Consider the following 20,829-nt stretch of genomic DNA (forward strand, 5'->3'; position numbering starts at 1 on the left):
GCATGAGAAGTTTGCTGGTGCTTGGCAGGTGAGCAGAAGAGGAGAAGAAATGGAACACCTTTTTGCTAGAGGTGACAACTGGCACATTAAAATACATTTCTTGGGAGGGATTTAAAAAAAAAAAGGTATAATCACAGGTTTTAAAAAACAAGTTAGAACAAGTTACCTCTAGACAGAGAAACAATTCTTCACAAGGATTAAGTGACAAGAGGATAGAGAAATGACCTCTCAAGGTCTCTTCCACACTGCCACAAGTATTTTGTTTCTTAATTGCAACATACAAGACTGACTTTGTGGACTTTTTTATTCTCCAAGATCTGTCCTAACATCTACCAGTATTAAAAATTCTAGTTTCTGCAAGGAATCAGGGGAAGACTGAAGGAGGCTGGGTCTTACTGGCTGCAGTGAAGGAACAGAGGGAACTCATACACATGAATTTTGGGAGGCCCTCTACCCTGAGTCTTGGCTTCCCATTTTTGCATTAATTTTTATCCAGACAGGCAGATTTTTATATGGAAGAAGGATGGTAGGATGGAATCAGAACTGCTTGGAAGCCTGCACTAAGGGAAGAGAAACGAAGTGACATTAAGAATGCAAAATGTTCTGGATTTGAATTTCTCACACGTGGCTGCACAAAAGGAGTTTGAAATGGAGAACTGCAGAGCACTGCTACATTTTCAGTGTTTGTACCCTCTCTCGTGTTACTTGTCAAGCATGACTGGAATAATGTGATCACTGTCTTTTACATTCTTTTTTCCTGCTAAAACTCTTAAGTATGCATAACAAAATGGACCAAAAACGCAATAATTTTTTTAACAAGCAAGGAGGGGAGAATTACCAAATTCTGTTCTTTGCCTGCTAGAGAGGAAGTACCTCCTCAGACAAAACACAAGTGTTTGATCCAGAAATCACACCTACTAAAAGAAGAAACATGATCTGAAAACAAGATATAATACAACCTATTGTAAGAACTAAGTTCAATATCATGGCACAACTGTTTCTTCAGTTTGAAGAGAGCCACCGTCTGTTAAACCAGTTAGCAAATTAAAAAAAAAAATCCCTATTATGTCATGTCTCTATCTAACATAAGAACAGCTGCATTGAATCAGATAAAAGGTCTACAGAGACCATTCTCCCTCCAACAATGGCTAAAAGCTGTAAGAAGCTATTTGGGGACTACAGTAAGATGGAATTAATATTATGACCTGTAAACCCAGTAAGATCTAGTTTCCTTTAACTGTCCCACAGCCAGAGTCCTAGTGCCTTATAAATCCCAAGCTCTGATCAAAACTGCCTGATTTCTGTTCTCTGTGCATCCCCTTCTCTCTAGCAAAGCGCAATGAGCTTGTGGTATAGTTTCTCTTGTCAGGTTATTACTAGAATTACTGGGTTCTTTTCGCCCCCAGGCAGTCATGCTTTTGAAGCTCTCAAGAACCACCCATTTTTGAGATCAAGATCCTCTAAAATTGGTTGAACTTACTAGGTGGGAAGTCAGCTGCTGAGGGAGGACAGAACACAGCTGCCTATGCTATGAGACAAGACTTACAAGAAGAAACTGAAAACACTTATGTGTATTCCAGTGATTCAAATGAGGTCCCTGTATTACAAACAGCATTTTAGTCTACTAAAGTACAAAAAAAAATTTCAAGCTGAGAATCTGAAGTACATAAAGTCAACTCTTGATAGGTCAAATACCCAGCTCAGCAGATAACTACCTTTTAAATTCATTCCCTTCATATTGCTTTTCAAAAACAAAGTTAGACATATCCTGTTTTACCCATATTATCCCATAAAATTAAGCACTAAGTGTACCTGTAAAACTTGTTTGACTTGTTTTCACTTAAAGAGGAGTCAAATTGTTTCGAAAAAAATAGGTAACTATTGAACAAATGCACAATTTCAATGGAATTACTGCAAGATCTTTTTCCACACAGCTCCTGATAAAAGAAACTGAGGACACAGAGCAGAGCACTGTACCAGTAGGAGTTTTCAGTATTGACATCTGAGAGAGAACAGCAAATCCTCTCAAGTTACTCTTGAAGCTCTTCAAGTGACATTACAAACAGCAAGGCAACAGTCTAAGATTTAGAAGAGATGGCTGAAGCAGGAACAATCGCTCCACAGCCCATCATATCTACTCCAACACAGCAGAGAAACATATCAGAAACCCTCAATCATAAAGGAAAGTTCTCTACCTGCCAGAGTATGAAAGGGAGGGAAGCAGCTCTAAAAAGACATGTAAGATTTTGTTGAAGATGAAGAAAGATTTTCCTTACTATCAAGCTGCAGAACTCCAGTAATCACAAATCATTGCTGGGGATATAAAGTCTGCAGCTGCTTTTTTTGGATTGCTTGTTTTTTTGGTAGTTTTGTTTTGGTTGTGGTTTTATTTTTCTCCTCCCCCAAAAATGATTGAAGAGGGTAAATAAAAGATTTGAAGACAAAACAAAGGAACAAGGATTTTACAGAAATACTTTTGTTGCCTCCTTACATTGGGTTAAATACATATCTGTTTTTCTTTACTTTCATTGCTACTTTTGAGCTTATTGCCTACATTGCTTTCACACAATTCTTACCACATGAGACAGCGGGAGCAAAACAGTTGTGGCAGTTTCCTAGTTCCCACATTTTTCCTTTTGGTCATACTACCCACACCACAGAAGTATGAAAAGTTTTCTTTACAAGACACTTTGTGAAAGTCATTAACGAATTTGCTGCAAATCTATTACATTAAATTTCTTCTACTTTTGTATGGCTATGCCTAAGAAGTGAAGCTATCAGAGCCTCCCCTTCCAACAGTGAAACTGTCTTGACAGCGTTGCAATTCACCTGTTTAAAACCCCTACATATCATTTAATAAAACACTCTTTGTCTCTATTCATTATTTTAAAGTGTCATTAAGCAGAAGCATAATTTTTATATTTATTATTTTTCACAACATTATCTAGGTTATCCAAGTGACCAAAGGGATGGAAATAATGTAGGCATTTACAAACTGCTGCACAAAAGCAGAAAGAGTACCTCAGACCAGTCAGACCTGCAAATAAAACTCTAGATGCTACAAGAGCAGATATTTGGATTTAAATTAGTTACACAAAAATATTTGGTTATATTTAATACTGCTTTACTGTAGAATAGAAATGCTTTTTATGCATCAATGAAATTACAACATCTTTGCAGGGCCAGTTTATCCATCATAAAGAAAGCTAAACTAATAAGATATTACTTTTCTGGGATTTTTTAGGAAAATTATTAAAACTCCATCTTTTCATGGAAGTGGATGGATATGAACAGATCCCTGTTATATGCCCTGCCTGCATTTTGAAACTGGCCCGTTTGTTGCCTGTTACATTTGAGTGACTTCCAAAAATGTTACAAACCAGCTGAACCAAGGATATATGAAATCAGCCCAGAGGAATTGCATTTCAAAATGGAATACACTTCCAAACCAAGCAGCCACTGTGTTCTGGCACTCCTGGACACCCTGGCACACTGCACTAAGGAAACGAGCACCACTGAATGGACTAACCCCTTCAAAGTACTACTGTAACCCAATTTTTTCCTCATTCAAGGGCTACAAGTCCACAACATGCTGAACACTGCTAGAAGTCAAGCGCAAAGGACAGCTGTTTTAGTCATTTCAGCATTAAAAACTGGGGGGGGGGGGGGGGGAGGCTGGGGGGGGGGGGGGATAAGGTTGATGTTTAGGAATGTTATACATACCTGTCTAAATTTAGCTCTAGCCTCCTTTTCCTTCATTCTTCCATGTGCGACCAGATAGTCAAACACTTCTCCTACAATTCAATAATGAGATACATTAATGTCAATTTCAGAATCTAGAGATTCCTCCCTAGCAGTTGCCCACAGCAGCTTCACTGGAATGACTGTACTTCAAGCTTATGATTACAGGTTAGCCCAACAGACCAAGGCACAATTGCCATGTAATTTACTACACCATCATCTCTTATACAAGAAAATAATGAATGACTGGATATAGGCAAAAAACCAAAACCATTTCCTAGCAGTTCTTTATGATAGAAACTGAGCAGCATACTTCTGTTTTATAAATAAAGATGACATGCACCACTTCACAGACTTTCTCACAAGGGTTTCCTTCTTTTGCCCCACAAAAAGTTTCATATATGAGAACACCTGATGATGTTTCTCAGTATTGTCACACCAGCACTAGAATTTTTCATTGTGCAGGTGTATAAAATTGTTCTAACCAAAATCAGAAATCTTAGCTTTAACCTAGCCTTGGAAGAAGTACCCACAAGGAAGGTCGCAATAATAAGCGTAGCAGGACACACTGATGCAATCCATCACACAACCACCAGATCTATAAGATACACTCAGAAGGATTGCTCCTGAACAAGCCCAACGTTGTCTAGCTGTGAATGACTAAAGAAGATTACTGAAGTAGTACTTAAAGCAGTACTAAAGACCTGTTGCATTTTGCTTTTTTTCCCCTTTAACCAATCCAGCCATTTCGAAGCACATCAATACAGACTACAACATTTGAGCTTTAGGTGCAGCCAACTGGCCCATGGAACACTGACAAGTTTGAGACAGCACAGGAGATTTTCTTTACTTAAAGCCAGTAGTCACATACATAAGAAATCTTACAAACACAGACTGGTACACGGTTTCAAGAACTCTGCTAATATACAAAATAAAAACCGTAGAAGTGGATCAAATATCTAAATATTCTCTACTGAGGAAGAAAACATTGCTTTGCAGACAGCCACCTCACAAGGGAAGAGCTGAGTAACTTCACATTTATTTTTTAAAAGAAGCAACTCCACCAAATTGGAGGAAAAACCCCAGAGTCATACAACAGGAAAAGCAACAACTGAGCAATCTGAGGCAATATCAGAACTTTCCTAACAGCTTTATTTCCCTCTGTAGTGTATTATTTAATACTCAGCTTGGCTAGCTCTCAGCTGTATGTCACAGCTGTTTCTTCAAAAACCTTGAAGGAAAAAACCTGAACACGTCTCCATAATTCAGGGAAAATGGCACCAAATTTATCCCATTTATGCAAAGTGTTGCAGTTGTAGCAACAGTTTCTTTCATCCTGTAGCCACAGAGTTCATACGTATCATGTGCAACCAGTATCTTGATAAAGAGGAAATCTGGGAAACTGATGCCTGCCACTGAGATGACCAACCATTCCTGTCTTGCACAGCACGGCACAGGCAAAGGGTACTACTCACAGTATCCCTCCACTACCCTAAGAAAGATCCTCACTGCTTTAAAGAATCTCTGGCCCTTCTTCCTCCTAGAAGCTAATCACTAGATGGCAACAGGACTTCACTTTTAAGTCCATCAAACAGCCCCACAGATGCCTCCAAAACCACCTGTATAACCAATATTTTAAGAGTATTCTACCAACTTTGTTTCTGTTTAGGTAAATCTTGGCTGAGCATTTAGGGAGCTGCTAGAAGAAAAGATAGGCAAGTTGAGAATCATTACTTAGTTCGCTGAACTTCAGGTAATCTAACATCAGAGTCAGAATTCAATGCTGATTTTCTCTGAAAAGAAGTCTCCGTACCTCCCTCCCAAAACTAAAGAAAAGCAACAACTATGTGAGATTCCCAGCTGCTGATGCTAAAGGGTCACACTGACAAACTGAGCATTATTAGGTTTTAGCCAGCAAGGAGTAACTTAAGCCCAAATACCTTAATTCTAGCCCTGGTGAAAATACCTGACACTGCATGATGCATGCTTCCCACCTTTCTCAGCAATCAGCAATAAATGTTTGTTCCTCCTAGAATGGCATAAGGCTAAGCCTAACAATCCTTGGCGGCAGAAGGTCTGTGATTAATATATATCAAATGTTATCAATATCTAAAAAACAGAAGTTGCAGTGCTCATGCTTTTGAAAGCAACATTTAAAGAAACACAGAAATGTTTCACCTGAACATATTTTTGCTAAATATATGAAATAGGATGCCAGAGGTAGGGAGTGGAATGCAATAAATTGAGAAGGTTGGCATTTGTGATGGACAGGAACAATCAATGGCTGAATAAAGATTTCCATTACATTTGAGTTGTGAAAACAACCCAAATGTTACTAATTTGCAGTAAGTTCAGAAGCTGGTTTTACAAATTATAATTACTTATGATGCCCGAAGAAGCTCTAGAGAATACTAAAGATTTTGCTTAATATTTTACACTACCATTACATCAATATTTGCTGAAAAAGAAAGCAAAACTTTAAAGAAAACTTTAAAGAAAGCAAGTGCTTTTTCCCACTTGGCAATTTGTTTGTACGTGTCATCACAGCAGAGAGGTACTTACCTCCACTTGCATATTCCATTATTAAATAGAGAGTTTTTTCTGTTTCAATGACTTCAAAAAGCTTCACTAGAAAAGAAAGCCATTTATTAATCATTTAACTAGCTGCAGAGGTATCATGTTAACCCCACAGAGAATTCTGTCCGAGAAAAAAACCCCAAACTATTTGCTTGTTGCTTGACAATACCAGACTACTCCTCTAAAGAAGCTTTTCCTGTCTAATGTTCCTAAATGGGAAATACCGTAAGACATTTAGTCAACTCATACAGAGCACTCTGTCAAGAAAAAACACTTTGCTTCTGTTACATGAGAAAAGCAACTAAATTAAGCAGAACTTCCATGGATTTGATCATCAGCAATAGCCATTTTTATGCACTGAACTGGCACACATGATGACAAATGAGCTTTCAGTCAGTTTGCTGACAGTCCTGTAACAGTACTACATCATTTAAATGTACAATCCTGAACATTTTCTTGACCACTTCTTGGCTTTGTAATGTACTTATTTTTAATGACAGCCTGATTTCAGTCAAAACCAGTATTAATATTCAAAAGGAACAAAATTAACAGTTAGTTATGCAAATAACAGTTTTGTGCAATGGGACCAAAACAGGGTTGGGTTTTTTTGGTGGTTGTTTTTTTTTTTTTTAAACAAAGCTCTGAAAAAGTATTTATTTTACAGTATTTACTTTACAGTAAATTGACACCCTAGTGCAGAATCATCTTTTAAACTCATACCTCAACAATTGTTAACAGTGAAAAAGCTAAAATTTCTCCAGCTGGAAATTATGTGAAAGAAACAAGGTACCTATATTTGGATGATTTAAGATCTTCATTATTCTTACTTCTCTAAAGAGCTGAAATAAACATAAAACATGAAATAAGTTAACAAAATAGGTTCTTCCTAAAACCTGGTTATTTTGATATACTTATTTAAACACAAAAGGCAAACATTACTATTAGCATTTCAGTGCAGTTCATGAAATAAGCACTTATTTGGAGGGAAGAGTTAAGTGCCTGCTTCTTTTAACACCTCTCCCAAAGCAAGTCAACCCTCAAAAACCTGAGAACATCCACAAAGCTCAGGAGAGAAGTGATCCTAGTTCTGTGGTGTGCAGACTTTTGGGGCCAGAAAACCGTTACGAGTCTACACAGCTTCTTGCTGGCCAGAACATCTCAGGTGATCTTTCACCCCCTTCACAGAAAATACTGTTTCCAAAGTTTTGTGAACCCTCACCAGAGCACCTTTTGAAGACCACTGTGGAATGTTACCAGTATAAATTCAACATTCTTTGGTACTTCATTACAGCCATGGAACTACTGTGCTACAACAGGAACTCACAGGTGAAAAACCAGCGGCTTATATCACACAAAAAGTGTGTCACCCAACTACATCAGCAAGGAGCAAGTTTTAAGGAGAGGTGGGGAGGCAAGGCTCCCCTCCACCCCCGGCTCTTCAGAAGCATTCCTGCAAGGTGACTGAGGCACAGTAGCATGTAGTCCTGGGTCTGTCACCACAGCTCCACTGACTCATCGCCAGACATCCAGCCTCCAAGCCTGCTCAGCCAGTACAACACGCTGAACATACTTGCCAAAATTAATAGGGCAGAACGCAAAGAGTGTTTTCCTGACCCCAGCAGAGAGAAGAAACACCATTACTTCAGTGGTACAGTCTCAAAGGGATCAGCCTGCTCCCACCCTCTTCACCATCCACCTTCTGATGCAACAGGATGGTACTGCTTCCCTTTATGCAAGCACTGGTGTTAACCCAGACTGACACACAAGGTCCAGAAATGAATTTAACAGAAAAATCTCATGAAACACAACTTACCCGAATAAAACCACTTCATCTCTAAGTCTTCTGTGACAGCTCCCTTGCCCACCCCAGCACATCTGTTTTGGCAGGATGGATGACAACTGCCCATTTCAAGCTGCAGCATGATGTCACATCATCGGTGCTGCATCCAGAGACTACGTACCGATAGAAAGGATCTTGCTCCCCACCCCAACACTAACACTCATGTGAAGAGGGTTTTGCTTGAGTAGAGATTTGCAAAGAGTTCAACATTGCCTGTCACACTGAGTAAATTTTGCCCTCCTACAACTGGATGACAATATAGGAATGGCAAATGAAACTGGTCTATTACTGACGAGCTGTTAATTATTTTCACCTCTAAAAACTCTTATGCAAAAAAGACAAAAAGACAAGTTAATTCTAAAAATGCCATCGATGTTGCTACTGCAATATAAAAGATTGCTTTTAATGAAGTTGGTTAAAAACAGATGAAGTAAAAGTAGTCCCACTTCCCCCAGAAAAGACCCAAGATAAAAAATTATTATAAAACAACCTTTTAAGTGCAAATACTATTGTATTTGGAAAACCCAAAGAATTCTAGGCAATACGCTGTAAGACCGTCAAACATGTAGCTGTTCTCCCTCTGCAGCTCCCCCCATGCCAGCCCAAGACTCCAGAGGGCTGATGTTCTTAAGCCTTGATTATTTTTTAACAGCATGCTTCAAAATGCAGGAGTAATCAAGAGGTTTTATTATAAACCTAACATCAACTTCTACAGGCATACCAGTAACGTTAACAGATCACATTGAATTTAGTATAAAGAGACTGAAGCAGAACAAGAGTCCACAGCAACACAGACATGGGAGAAAAGAAAGAGTTTTGTAAATAAGAGACAACAGCATTGTTATTAAGAGTAAGGAAGCAAAAAGTGCTGCTGCAAGACTTGCCTCAGGTCAGATTTCAGATAAAATGAAGACATTTAATATGTCTACATGTATTACTAACGACTCAAAAATCTGTAGGTGTACTTAATAAAAGCAAAAAAAAAAATCAAAAATGAAACATTGGAAACAAATAGAAAACAACCAAAGATTCAACAAAACTAAATCCTTGTGCCTTTGTCTTTTAACAAAACAAAATGCAGAGGGTGGGAGTTAAATAAATAAAGGGGAGTTGGTGGTGTCCCAATTTGGAGACCAGCTGTTCTAAGCATTCTCTGCTTTCTGATGTTTCTAGAAAGGCTAAGATTTGGGGAGTAAACCTCACTGCACTGCCCAACAGCCCTTCCCCCCCATGCTACAGCCACACCTGTGAATGGTACACTACCTGAACACAGAGTAAAATCAAAGTTTTCCAAATGCTTTTAAATATCTTATTATCATTATCTAGGTTTGCCTGACACTTCACCAGATGACAAGCTGCTTCAATGCAATCAGGATTGATCAAGTGAGCTTTTGGCCATGCAAAATAAGTTTCAAAAACTGTGCATGCGTGTTTCCCTCTTCCCCCAGAGAAGTAAGTAAATTGCCTTTTTTTTTTTTTTTTTAAACTATGTTATTTCTGGAGCTTTTTCATATGTTATTATACAAGGTAGACTACTTCACCATCTGTCACAATCATCAGAAATTTAAAAGCACCTGAATCCATAGCATTTTTCTTACTCTTCATTCAGTTAATCTGAACTGGTCTACAATATATTCTGAATTCTCCATTAATACTTTTAATTACAGTTTATATAACTGAAAGCCTCTGGTCAGCTTTTAAATTTTTGAAGACAGTTTGCTTAATTCACTCTCAATTGATTGTTGGTATCTTCCACTCCAATACTCAGATAAAGCCTATTGGTTCAGATTCTCACCAAGGGCAACTCCACTGCTGCACAGGTAAAGACCTTGGCTGTTATTCAGCCGTTAGCCTATTTATCATCACGTCACACACCCTCCAAAAAAAGATGAATTCACAGGATTAAGTATGGGAATACAGGCAGTCATAATCAATGCCACCAAACAAGAACAGTCAGCTAAGGGTAATACAGAATAAGACAGTAAAAACGAGGCTAAAATTCACAGTATCATCATCATGTAAATGAATATATTCACTCCCTTTATTTTAATAAATTATGCTGACTTGGCTGGAGCTACCTACTTCCACTATTATACACTGTACATTCTGATGGTCTAATGTGATAAAGGAAGGCTCATACCACATTTTGGGCTGTTCTAAATATAACATTGGTCCACAAGATGACTACTCTGCATTACTAACATAAACGAAGCATGTCAAAAAGTAGCTTCTACATATAAGCCATTTGTTGAAGTGGGTGACAAGAAAACAAGCTTTTTAAGAAAAGACTATTTTTGTCTCAGAGGAAATTAAAAACATAAATACTTGAGAATAGGATATAACCACCAACAAATTCTTTATTACACTTTTAGTTAAGATAAATACACTTCAGACTGTGCTCCCCTCATCAGTTTAAATGTTATGTGTGGCACTTCTGACACAGGCAGAAACTTCCACAGGGGTATCTGGAAATGCTCGACATTGTATTATGTATTATAATCTATTTCTGATAGAGGAATAAAATGTGAACATCATACAACTTCCACACAGTATGCTGAAAAACAGTTTCCCAGATTTCATTCCCCCCAAATATCATGTGCGTCAACTTCTAGCAAATGAAGTAGTAATTATCATCATACAGTAAAACTCACTGCAAACAGCCAGGTATGATAAAAGCCCACACATGTGCAGTTCTCTGCCACAGGAATGCAGAAGTAGGTGTAACATCAGAAGATGCAATGTGAAGGTTCCCAGTACAGAACATTTTCATACTTTTAGGAACCTGCTTGTCATAATTAGACCATAAAGGCAGACAGGCAACTGAAAACAATGCTTATCGGTTTAATTTCTAATATTGAGCTTAAAACCTACTCCAAATTTGTTGAACATCTCATTTTCCATCAACAGGAGCTCTACAAGTGTTTCTAGGCAAAGACAAAGATCCTTAGTCTGCCAGACAAATGGCGTTCAGCTTTGTTGTGGTCTGTCCTGCGACTGTAAGCTGTGTTAGATATGGGGAAAGAATCACGTTTAATTAATTCTGCTAGCCAACAAATTGAGGACAAAAACCCCACAAACCAGCAATGGAAGCACAGACACATACTGAGTAATAACCTTGAATCAATTTTACTTGAACTTTATTATGTTCACACATCCAAAACAATAAAGGAGTAGGGGGAAAAAAGCACACATCTTTTAAGCCAACTGTCTTGGAATACAGCAAAAGACAGATTAAAAGTGTTCCTCCATTAGCTATTGCAAGGGTTTCAGTAATAAATTATTTTAAAAATACCAAAAAAAATCTGCTAGAAAAGCAAGTCAGTACACTTGTCAGATGCAGAGCACCAGCATATCCTGGCCTCCTCCCCCCAAAGGGGAGGCTTTCACGAGGTGTCCCAAACCAGCTCAAGCTAGACCTCTGTATTGGGTTCCTCCTGATAAAACTACTCACTGAAATATGCTCTACATAGAATTAGGAGCCTCAAGCAGAAAGCCTTTAGACAATACAAGTTTGCCTCAAACAAACCACAACTTGAAAGCAGAGAAAAATACCTTCACAACAGAAAAGCCTGGGCATTTTAAATATCATCCTTCTCTTGCAGCTTTTAAAATACTGATTAACCCATGATCAGAATGGACATGGTCCATGTCAAAACTGATGTTTAAGAACTCTAAAAAGCATTAGCAAAAAAATGGCCCAAACAAGTGGGAAAACTTTCGTGCATAATGAACAAAAATGTTTGGCTGAGGAGCTAAGTTCTAAAAGAAAAAAAAAAAGAAAAATGAGAAGTGATTTAGTGCTATTACATGGGCTTGGTAAAAAAACCCTTGCATATAATGGAATTGCTAATTCAAAAGAAAAAAACATATTTTTTTTTTGTCTAGAGGGATGTGAACTACTGTAGCATCAGCATTTGTTTCCACTGAGACCAATATTCACTGGAACTGACTACACAAGTAGATTTGTGGAGAACTGTGATTATGACTAACACCACCAACATGGGAAAAAACCTCTAAGAATTCCCTTTTCTTTCAAAGCAGGGAAGTACCAGTTACAATTTCCTCTTCACTAAGCATGAGCAGCAGAGTAGTAATTAGGTCCTAAAACAACAGTTAAGAGTAGCTGCACGTGGCTACCACTGACTTCCTCAGCAGCAGACAAGAAACCTGACTCTTCTGAAGAGCTGCGCTGCTGAATATCGAGCTGTCAGGACTGCAGCCGCCTGTATCTTACTGTGAGGGCATACCACGAATTACTGCTCCAGAAAGCAAAGCAAGTCTTTAAAAAGGTTAACTTCTTCCCTGCAGCTGAAGTATCACTACTGAAGATGTAATACAAAGAAATCAGAACCAGCACCCTTAATCACCATTTGTTTCCCCACCTAAGGCTGGCTAGGGTATGCAGCTACACTGCAGCTGAAACACTATATACCACACCCTCTTCTCAGCACAGCCACCATACCTCAAATATTTTATCGCTCTCTCCAGAAGTGCAAGATCAGAAGCATTTCCATCTTAGCTTCCCCTGCATCTACAGCTCACACGAGCAGTTGGCTTCAAATGCACCAAGGCTACAGCACTGCTGACAACATCGGGGGGAAAAGGGGCAAGGGTTTGCAAAAAAAGCCTTGATCAAGCAAAATTGGTAAGTAATACGCTGTGCATTCACTGCTATGACAAACAGGCACTAATTTTAAGAATATACTTTCAATTTTTGAGTTGAGAACACTGACATATCCTGCTAATTTTTTTCTGTGCTCATTTAACAAATGAGCTTAGAGAAGAGAGCCCATGAGCAATCTCACTCCCCAAATCTGATCTGACTTCTACCCTGCTATTTCATACTATTCTACCAGAGTCCCATTTAAGAAACAAGTGGTAGACAAGACCAATTTAGAAATTACACTTCATAATCTAGTTACATAAATTGTAAATAAAAATGAAGTTACAATGGAGACACGAGTGGGCACTGAGCAGGCTGAAACCCAGGAACCAAAAGGCCAACAAAGCACACTTCCAGCTTGTGGCTTTGCCAGCTGAACACCTGTCACTTGTAAAAAGGTTTGCTTTGTACCTTAAAATGAGCTCAAGCTAGTATTATGGCCCAATCTCAAAATAACACCATTTGAAAAACTAAGATTTTACATTTTTGCCTGAAAAGGTGACCTCTCTACCTTTCTCTGACCATTCTTCCTATGCCCTGAACCATCCCTTTCACATCTCACAGCTTTTGTTTCTCTAAGTGATTCAAGCACTTAATTTTTTTCAGGTATTCCAAGCTGCACAGATCTGCCACAGATCAACTTCATCTAATCCATCATATTACCTAATTTGCATTTAATTTCCTCCCTGCTTACCCAGAAATTGCCAATAACCTCAGGGATTAAGCAAAAAAAAAAAAAAAAAAAAATCTAAGAAAACTGGAACCACATTATCTACTTTTACTCCGTCCACATTCAGTAGGAAGCTGCTACCTGCTCAGATGACAGAGCTTTTTTCCTGCATATTGTTCTTTGCCTCTCAGCAAACCATACGATGTAAGAACTTGTGTGGCTTTCCAATTTACTTTTGCACCATTAATTTTGATAAAAACAGTTTGTCACATGACCTTTTCAGTATTTGCATAAAATCCAAATGTGTATATTCTCCAGTTTACTCTAGTTATGCTATTTAATTTTGTTTGCAGGTAAGTTCTCTATATTCTCTCATTCAAACAAATATTGCAAGGAGCTTTTTGTTATCAAAGTGCTCAAAAGTAAATAAAAAGCCTTTGACTGCAGCACTTAAAAGGACAGAGTCTAAGAAGTCCTAGGTAAAAGTAACATTTAAATGTACTTCCTGCAGGCACTCCAAAGCAGACTGGCCTGCTTGATGAAAGAGCAAGATTTATCACTACTTTCTGAAATAGATAAGGCAATACAACTGTAACAGCACATTAAGCATTTGAGGCTAGAGGGAAGAAACCAAAATAGCCATGCCTCAATTTGTTCCAGAAAACTGCATCACCTCTCCTGCTGCAAACTACATTAAAGGTATAGACACTGCTTAGCCTTCAGTCCAGAGGCAGTATTTTCAAGGCTAGTTTAGGAGGACAAAACATAAGCTTTGTAAGTTTAACAGTGACCAGCATGAAGGAGAAAAGGGGGCGTGACACCAAACCACGAATGTCCTCTCCACAGTTAGCTGTGCTTGGGAGACACAGGAAGTGGCTAACACCACTGTTTTCTCAGTTTACAGCTTTGTACAAGTTCACCTTGAACAACTGCAGAGCTGTCAAAAATATCTGTTAGAAAACTAGTTATTAAACACACTAGTCAGATGCGTGCAAGGTATGCAATGCTTCACATTCTCCAGCACAGGCATTCAGGGTTAACAGAAGGAGGTGATAAAATGAAACAAGTTACAATACAGTTGAAAGATCAAATGTAAAAACCTACCTTCTGTAGACTAGTTGGGTTCAGCTGTGTTTTGTCAATTATTTTTATGGCAACCTAAAGGAAGAGTTCATAATCAGTATTTTCCATATGAACAACGCAGCAATATTACAACATGGTCAAATCCAGTAACAGAAAACATGCAAATTACACAAAACTCACTCAAGTTTCTTCAGCAACTTATGTACTTGTACTTGAACTAAAAACGTTTGGAATTGATGCCTGAATTGTAATTTGCTTCTACTGCAACAAACTAAACAGGAGAGTGGAAAAAATTCTAATGTTTCAAGCATATTAAGGCAAGAAGCTCACTTAGTCTTCTGCTTGACATTAAGACCATCACACTTACTACAGGGGAAGCTCCAGCAACAGAGTGCAGTGTGCCTACAGATAATATTTACGCAGTATGATTACAGAACAGGTTACACAGTACTGACTGGGCATTGACAGTTTATGAAGATGCTTCTAAAAGCAGAGATTTCAGAGCAAATTAAAAGTAACTCCACAGAGATTTTGCAAGAACCAAGTTCACCTTTGGAAAGTCACTAAATGTTTGTATCAATTTGCTCCCTGATGGATATGAAAAGTATTGCTTGGACATCAACAAAAACCCACTGGCTGTAGTACAACAATTTGGGCAAGTTCATTCCTTTACTGGTTCTTTTTTTTTTTTTTTTTCCAGTAAATACTGCACAGAAATACTAAAGAACAAAATAAAAATTCCACAAAATAACTGAAAGAGAAATTCAGCACCATGGTAACTACTCAGAACCTGAAGATTTCAGGCAATGAACAGGCAACAGAGACAAGCTCCAGTGCAATGCAGTTTGGATATAGGATGAGTTAGAACAGGAAACTGGAATCTTTCTAGAGTTACATGCCAATTGGTATTTTTCCTTTCTAAATTAAAGACTAAACATACCAGGACAAACTCTACAGAAGCCAAGGAGATGGTGCCTCTCAAAGAGGCAAAGTGCTGCAACTCAGCCAATTATAATACCTCACCAATACAAAGCGAGGGCTTTCAATCCCCCTTGAATTTTTGGCTCAAACAGTAGGTGCTGCTGCTCCCCATGCCACAGCTTCCACTTCCCTGTGTCTCTTGGTGCTGTCTTTGTCATCTCATTAACTTGGAGTTGGCCACATATGGAATTAAGAACATCTTACATCAAAGCAAATTTATTTCCCTATATTCAAAGTGCAAAACCATGTGGATGGATCATCATGATGGAGAGGGTAAGAGGGGAACACAGTGTTCAACACTTGGGTGTATCACAGAATCATATGATGGATATGGTGTTTTCTGAAACTGAGATCTAAGATTTATTTTGAGCACTTCTAGATGCAAGATACAATGAGGCGTCACCAAGAAGCCATCTAAGAATACTTTTGTTTCAGGGAGCATCTTCTCCTAAGGTATGCTACTGAAATTAAAGATCATTATTTCCCAAGGCAAATTTCCATTGCAAAACCTTGAGAAATCACTTCAAAAATACAAACAAGGAGATAAACACATGAAGCAACAGGCATTTTTATGTTAGCAGCTGTGTACGAAACCAGAAAGATTTTTATCTCTACTGTCACACCTGTTGAACTATTGTCACAAAAATAACAAAGTTACTTATTTCCCACAATCTCTTATAAATCCATGCTGAACGTAGAGTGACCACTGCCCTCACCAGCAGCAGGTAACATTACCTGAAAGTCACCTGGTGTCCCAAGACCACCCATGCTACAGAAGATGGCTCTTGGCTTGGTAAGTGCATTCCACTCAGAACAAGTTGTATTGTGTTCTGAGCTGTAGTATTCTGGTCAATCTTTGAAAGATGTAAACTTGTTTCAACCCACAAAGCCTTAAGCTATGGGGTTTCTGCAAAACACAGCTCACCTCTCTGACCGTGCATTTGTGTCAGATGATCAGAGAGGTCTCTGCCACTGGCAAACAAATTCAGCCCTGGAGATACAGGGAAGGTACACACCTCAGTTTTCTGAAAGGCAGACTCACAGGCCTCTTCAGTGCATTAATTACAGCCTTGAAGGCAGGATGAATTTAGAGAATTCCTATAAACATGCATACTGAGAGTACAATGTGTTAACACTGATTTTGAGAGCTTGAACCCATCATCAGAACAAGGAGCAATTTCAGGTGCCTTGATAAGGTCTGCAAACCACAATCAAAGGGAGTCTGCCCTCAAGAATAGCTCTGAAGAAAAAGAAAATCCTCCATTTTACTAAGTGCAGTTAATAAAGCATCAAATTGCCCTCTAAAGCAGAAACTTTCTCTCTTCACGCAAAGTGAATCTGGAATGGTTTCAAGTATTGTGTGCTATGGCCAATGCTGGAGGAATGCAAGTCCACCTACACTGCTACACCACTGCATCAGCCATGACAGTGTGAGATTGTTAGTAGAATTAGAATAAACTTTACTTTCACCATTCACAGTAACATGACTTAACGTATTCCCCCCTACATGATTTGAATGGGAGAGTTAAAGCAATCAGAAGTTGAGACACTGAGCAAATTGCCCGAACTGCTACCACTCAATGTTTTCTCCCTCTTAAATTTCATTTTTTCCAAGGGAAGAACAGAAAGATGATGACAATGGATCCTGAAAGAATCCTGTCTCAGTAGGAAACTTCAACTTCCTGGCTATTAACTGAACACATGCCTTTAACAAACAGAAGGATGCATTTATTTCTGGCTGCGATTCCAACCACCTCGGTAACAGCAAAAGGTAGTTTTATCTTTTAGATTAATTTTGGCAAGTACAGAAAACCTGTCAGAGGAAATATCCTTTGATAAATTACAACAGAAAATACATGGCTTAAAGTCAAAGAATTAACAAAAGCAGATTTACAACTAAGATTCTTGGTTTTCAAAGGGCAGACAGACTACAAGTAATGCTCTCCTGGACAGAGGATCTCAAAGGAACACGTTTCCAAACATCAGCTCTAGTGCAGTGAAGCTAACCTGCCCTCCATATCTCCACAGCGAACAGAAGGCCACGCAGTCCTTGGCAGGACAATTCAACCCCCTCAAGTTAGGCTGATGTTCTGATTATCCCCTGAAGAGCTAAATATTTTTGTAATTTGAGGCTGGGCTCTCACCATACATCCTGCAGACGCAGTAAAGATGGAGATGAAAGAGTCCTGGAATTTAGTTACTAGGGTTGGAAACACAAAAGCTCTATCTCAAGCAACAGGAAAACTCATAGGGAAGGACTTCAGATGTAAGGAGATGAGCAACTGCCCTAGAAAAATGGTTGAACAAACATACCCTCCTCCCAAGAAGTGACAGAAAAGTGCTGATCTGCTGCATGATTTAGAAGTTAATCCGTGCAGAGATATAAAGAAGGAATTGCCATAAAATGAAACTGAACCGGACACTTAGAAGAACATTAAGAATAGCCACATAGCAAGAATTTGAGGGTTCAAATACAGCAAAGATACAGCAAAGACGAAAACTCATTTAAGCGTGACTCCCAAAACTAAGCATTTTATTTTAGGTTTTGGTACATAAGATGGAAAAAAAGAATACGAACAAAGACAGGACAGCCAGCAGGAATGAGTGTGTAAAGCAGGAAATCACAAATTCAGGAAGATGACTGCCAACTGGCTGAGGCCAGAATGAGAATATTACCCTAGAATTCTTAAGAGTTGCATGTTTAAAGGAGAAAAAAAGGAAAAAAATAAAAATGCATTCTTGTAGCACAGATTTCTAACATCAAGAACAAAATGGCAACACAGGTTTAGACAACTTTTTTTTTCCTAGTAGAGTGATTTATCACAAGATTTTTGAGCTTGAAACTTGCAAGCAAAAAATAGGGAAGCAGACAGAAGGGTTAAATACAACATATTTTCCTACAGTAAATTGTGCCCTATGGAAACACACAAGATATGACCACCTGGACTATTGTAAAGCCTCATCTAGAAGATGCATGGAAATTACTGAACTAGATAAGCTGAAATGTGCACACAGCTTTTTTAATTAAAAAAATGGCTAAAGAGATATCAGGTTGGAAATAAATGAGTAAGAGTTTTTCAAGGACAGGACTTGGGATCAGCCTTGTTTAATATCTGTATCAGTGGCCTTGGCACGGGAAGTCAAATTAAGTCTGTTGAAGGAGTTAAAAGGCACCATCAAATACAATGGAAAACTGATATAAACAACCTTGGAGATGAGTTAGCAAAGAAAGAGAGACTGAGTACAAGGTGCTGTTGCTGATCACAACCAAAAAAACATCTACGTGACAGCCATGAAAAAGGTTAGCACAATCTAAAGATTGATCAGATAAATACTTCTGTAAGGGCAAGGATAAATTAATGACACTGGGGAAACTGTTATCCAGAATATTGTGAACAATTCTGGTCATACACATCTAAAATATGTAATTATTATCTATGCTGTACACTTCACCTAGCAAGAAAAGAAACTTCTACTCATCTCACAAAGAAAAAAAAAAGTTTAAAATACCTTCAAGATATTTCCATAAAAATAGTTTAATCATTCCCTTCAAAGGAATGCCACTTATTCTAGATAACCAGGACCAATGGCCACGTCTTGGAAAGTATTCATGCTCTGAACTGACTGAATGACATCTATTCAATGACAGTTAAAAGGAACTTAATACTTGAACCTTTCCAAATTTGGCCAAAGATTTTACACTATTTGTTGAAATTTCAAACAAAACAAAACAAAAAAGCCAGAGGTCAACAGTTATGTGCAAGTAAAAGAAAATGTGCTTTAATTTTTGCAAAGCAATGTGTGCTACGATACCTATCTCCAACTCTTATACCTATAATTATAGCAAAGAAATATTCACCAAGTACTTGCATTTCCTGTGTTAAGTATCACTAAAAAGATGAGGGAAGTTATGTGGAAAGCAAGTAGCCAAAAACTTAGTCTACAAATGAGCACTAACTTCAACACCAGAAGACAACTGTTTATCACTGTCAGCTTAAAAAAAAAAATAAAATTCCCTCCCAACAGCTCCTGTTGATGTTTCCTCTATTCCTCCTAGTGCTACTGAGCTCCACATTATCTCAGAAAAAAAAGAAATTCCCTTAGAGTGCTGCAGTCAGCCACATAGCCTTCTTTAAAAGTCCTTGCCCAGTATCAGCAAACATTTACTTCATTAGACAGGTTTGGCAAGAAAAGGTCAACAAGGTGCTTCTCGCTTTTTCAGTACATAGAGCTGCTATTAATAAAACAGCACCAAGAAACACCTTGCAACAAGCAAACAGGACTACAGCTCACCAAATCAGAACCATCATTAAGTGCAAGTTATAAATTACATTGCAATGGGATGCAGAAACTAATTACAGAGCTGAGTTAGACACTATAAAGAGATACAAGAAAAAGCTTGTCTCTACCACATACCACTTCCCAAGGCTGCCCTGCACTGCATATACTAGCAGAACTCCGGGAGAAACATTGTTTTTGCAAGAAAATACTGCATTTGGGCTACTCAGACCATAATCAAGAAGATACATTAGTTCTCATTCCTGACTTCTCCTCTAATATGGCTCTGCACTATAGAGACACCAAGAAGCAGTCTTTCCAGGCAAGCTTATTTAATTGCTAAATACTGAGCTCTTTTTTGAGAATGGAGGATTTAGTAGAGAATTCTAGCAGCAAACTTTTACACAATTCATTTGGACAGAAACTTGTCAAAAATACAAATTTAAGAGACCATTTTCAAGAGAAATTGTTTTGCAATCATTACTTAGGAAAAGCAGTCTTCCGTTTCTCTTTTTTTCTACATCAGTGGCAATATCTCCAGTGAAATGTGCTAAATGTTCACAGACTTAGATGATGCTATTCTAAGACAACCTTCACACCTACTGCAGTTCACTACTGTTTACACCCATTCCACTTTACCTCTCTGCCAGTTAGGATGTGCCTTGCCAGTTTTACTTTTGCAAAGTTCCCCTTTCCAATCGTTTTAAGGAGTCTGTAATTTCCAATATGTGGCTGCTCATCTGCGCAGGAAGCTATAGAGTTCCTGCAGCGAGCTCCAGAGCGCCCAGTTCGAGAGGAGACCTCCTGCCGTCCATCTCCATGGGACGTGTGCTGCAACAAAAACATACACAGATAAGGCAGAGAAATAAAGACAAACACATCAATGATGAGAAGCATACAACATTCAAAAACATTAGCAAAGCCTTTGAAGAAACCCTCAAAGGATCCAGCTCAAACTTCAGATTCAAGCTGAACCTTGTTCTGATGGGGTCAAAT

The 20,829-nt window shown here is 38.4% G+C and overlaps 1 protein-coding gene across 25 annotated transcripts in view; it reads right to left on the reverse strand.

Moving 5' to 3' along the window:
* MARK3 (microtubule affinity regulating kinase 3) overlaps positions 1–20,829 on the reverse strand; it is a 63,842-nt gene that overhangs the window by 30,078 nt on the left and 12,935 nt on the right. For 24 of the 25 annotated variants that reach the window (XM_040601740.1, XM_040601734.1, XM_040601735.1 and 21 more), the window contains 5 exons: positions 20,473–20,664; positions 14,596–14,649; positions 7,109–7,157; positions 6,304–6,369; positions 3,724–3,794 (listed from right to left, as the gene is read on the reverse strand). In XM_040601740.1, the coding sequence (XP_040457674.1) occupies positions 3,724–3,794; positions 6,304–6,369; positions 7,109–7,157; positions 14,596–14,649; positions 20,473–20,664 (432 nt within the window). Of the gene's footprint in view, positions 1–3,723; positions 3,795–6,303; positions 6,370–7,108; positions 7,158–7,545; positions 7,551–14,595; positions 14,650–20,472; positions 20,665–20,829 lie in introns of those variants that run through there. The other variant, XM_040601757.1, reaches the window with a different exon arrangement.

This window comes from Falco naumanni, chromosome 7 (genome assembly GCF_017639655.2).
Source record: "Falco naumanni isolate bFalNau1 chromosome 7, bFalNau1.pat, whole genome shotgun sequence".
NCBI classification, from domain to species: Eukaryota; Metazoa; Chordata; class Aves; order Falconiformes; family Falconidae; genus Falco; species Falco naumanni.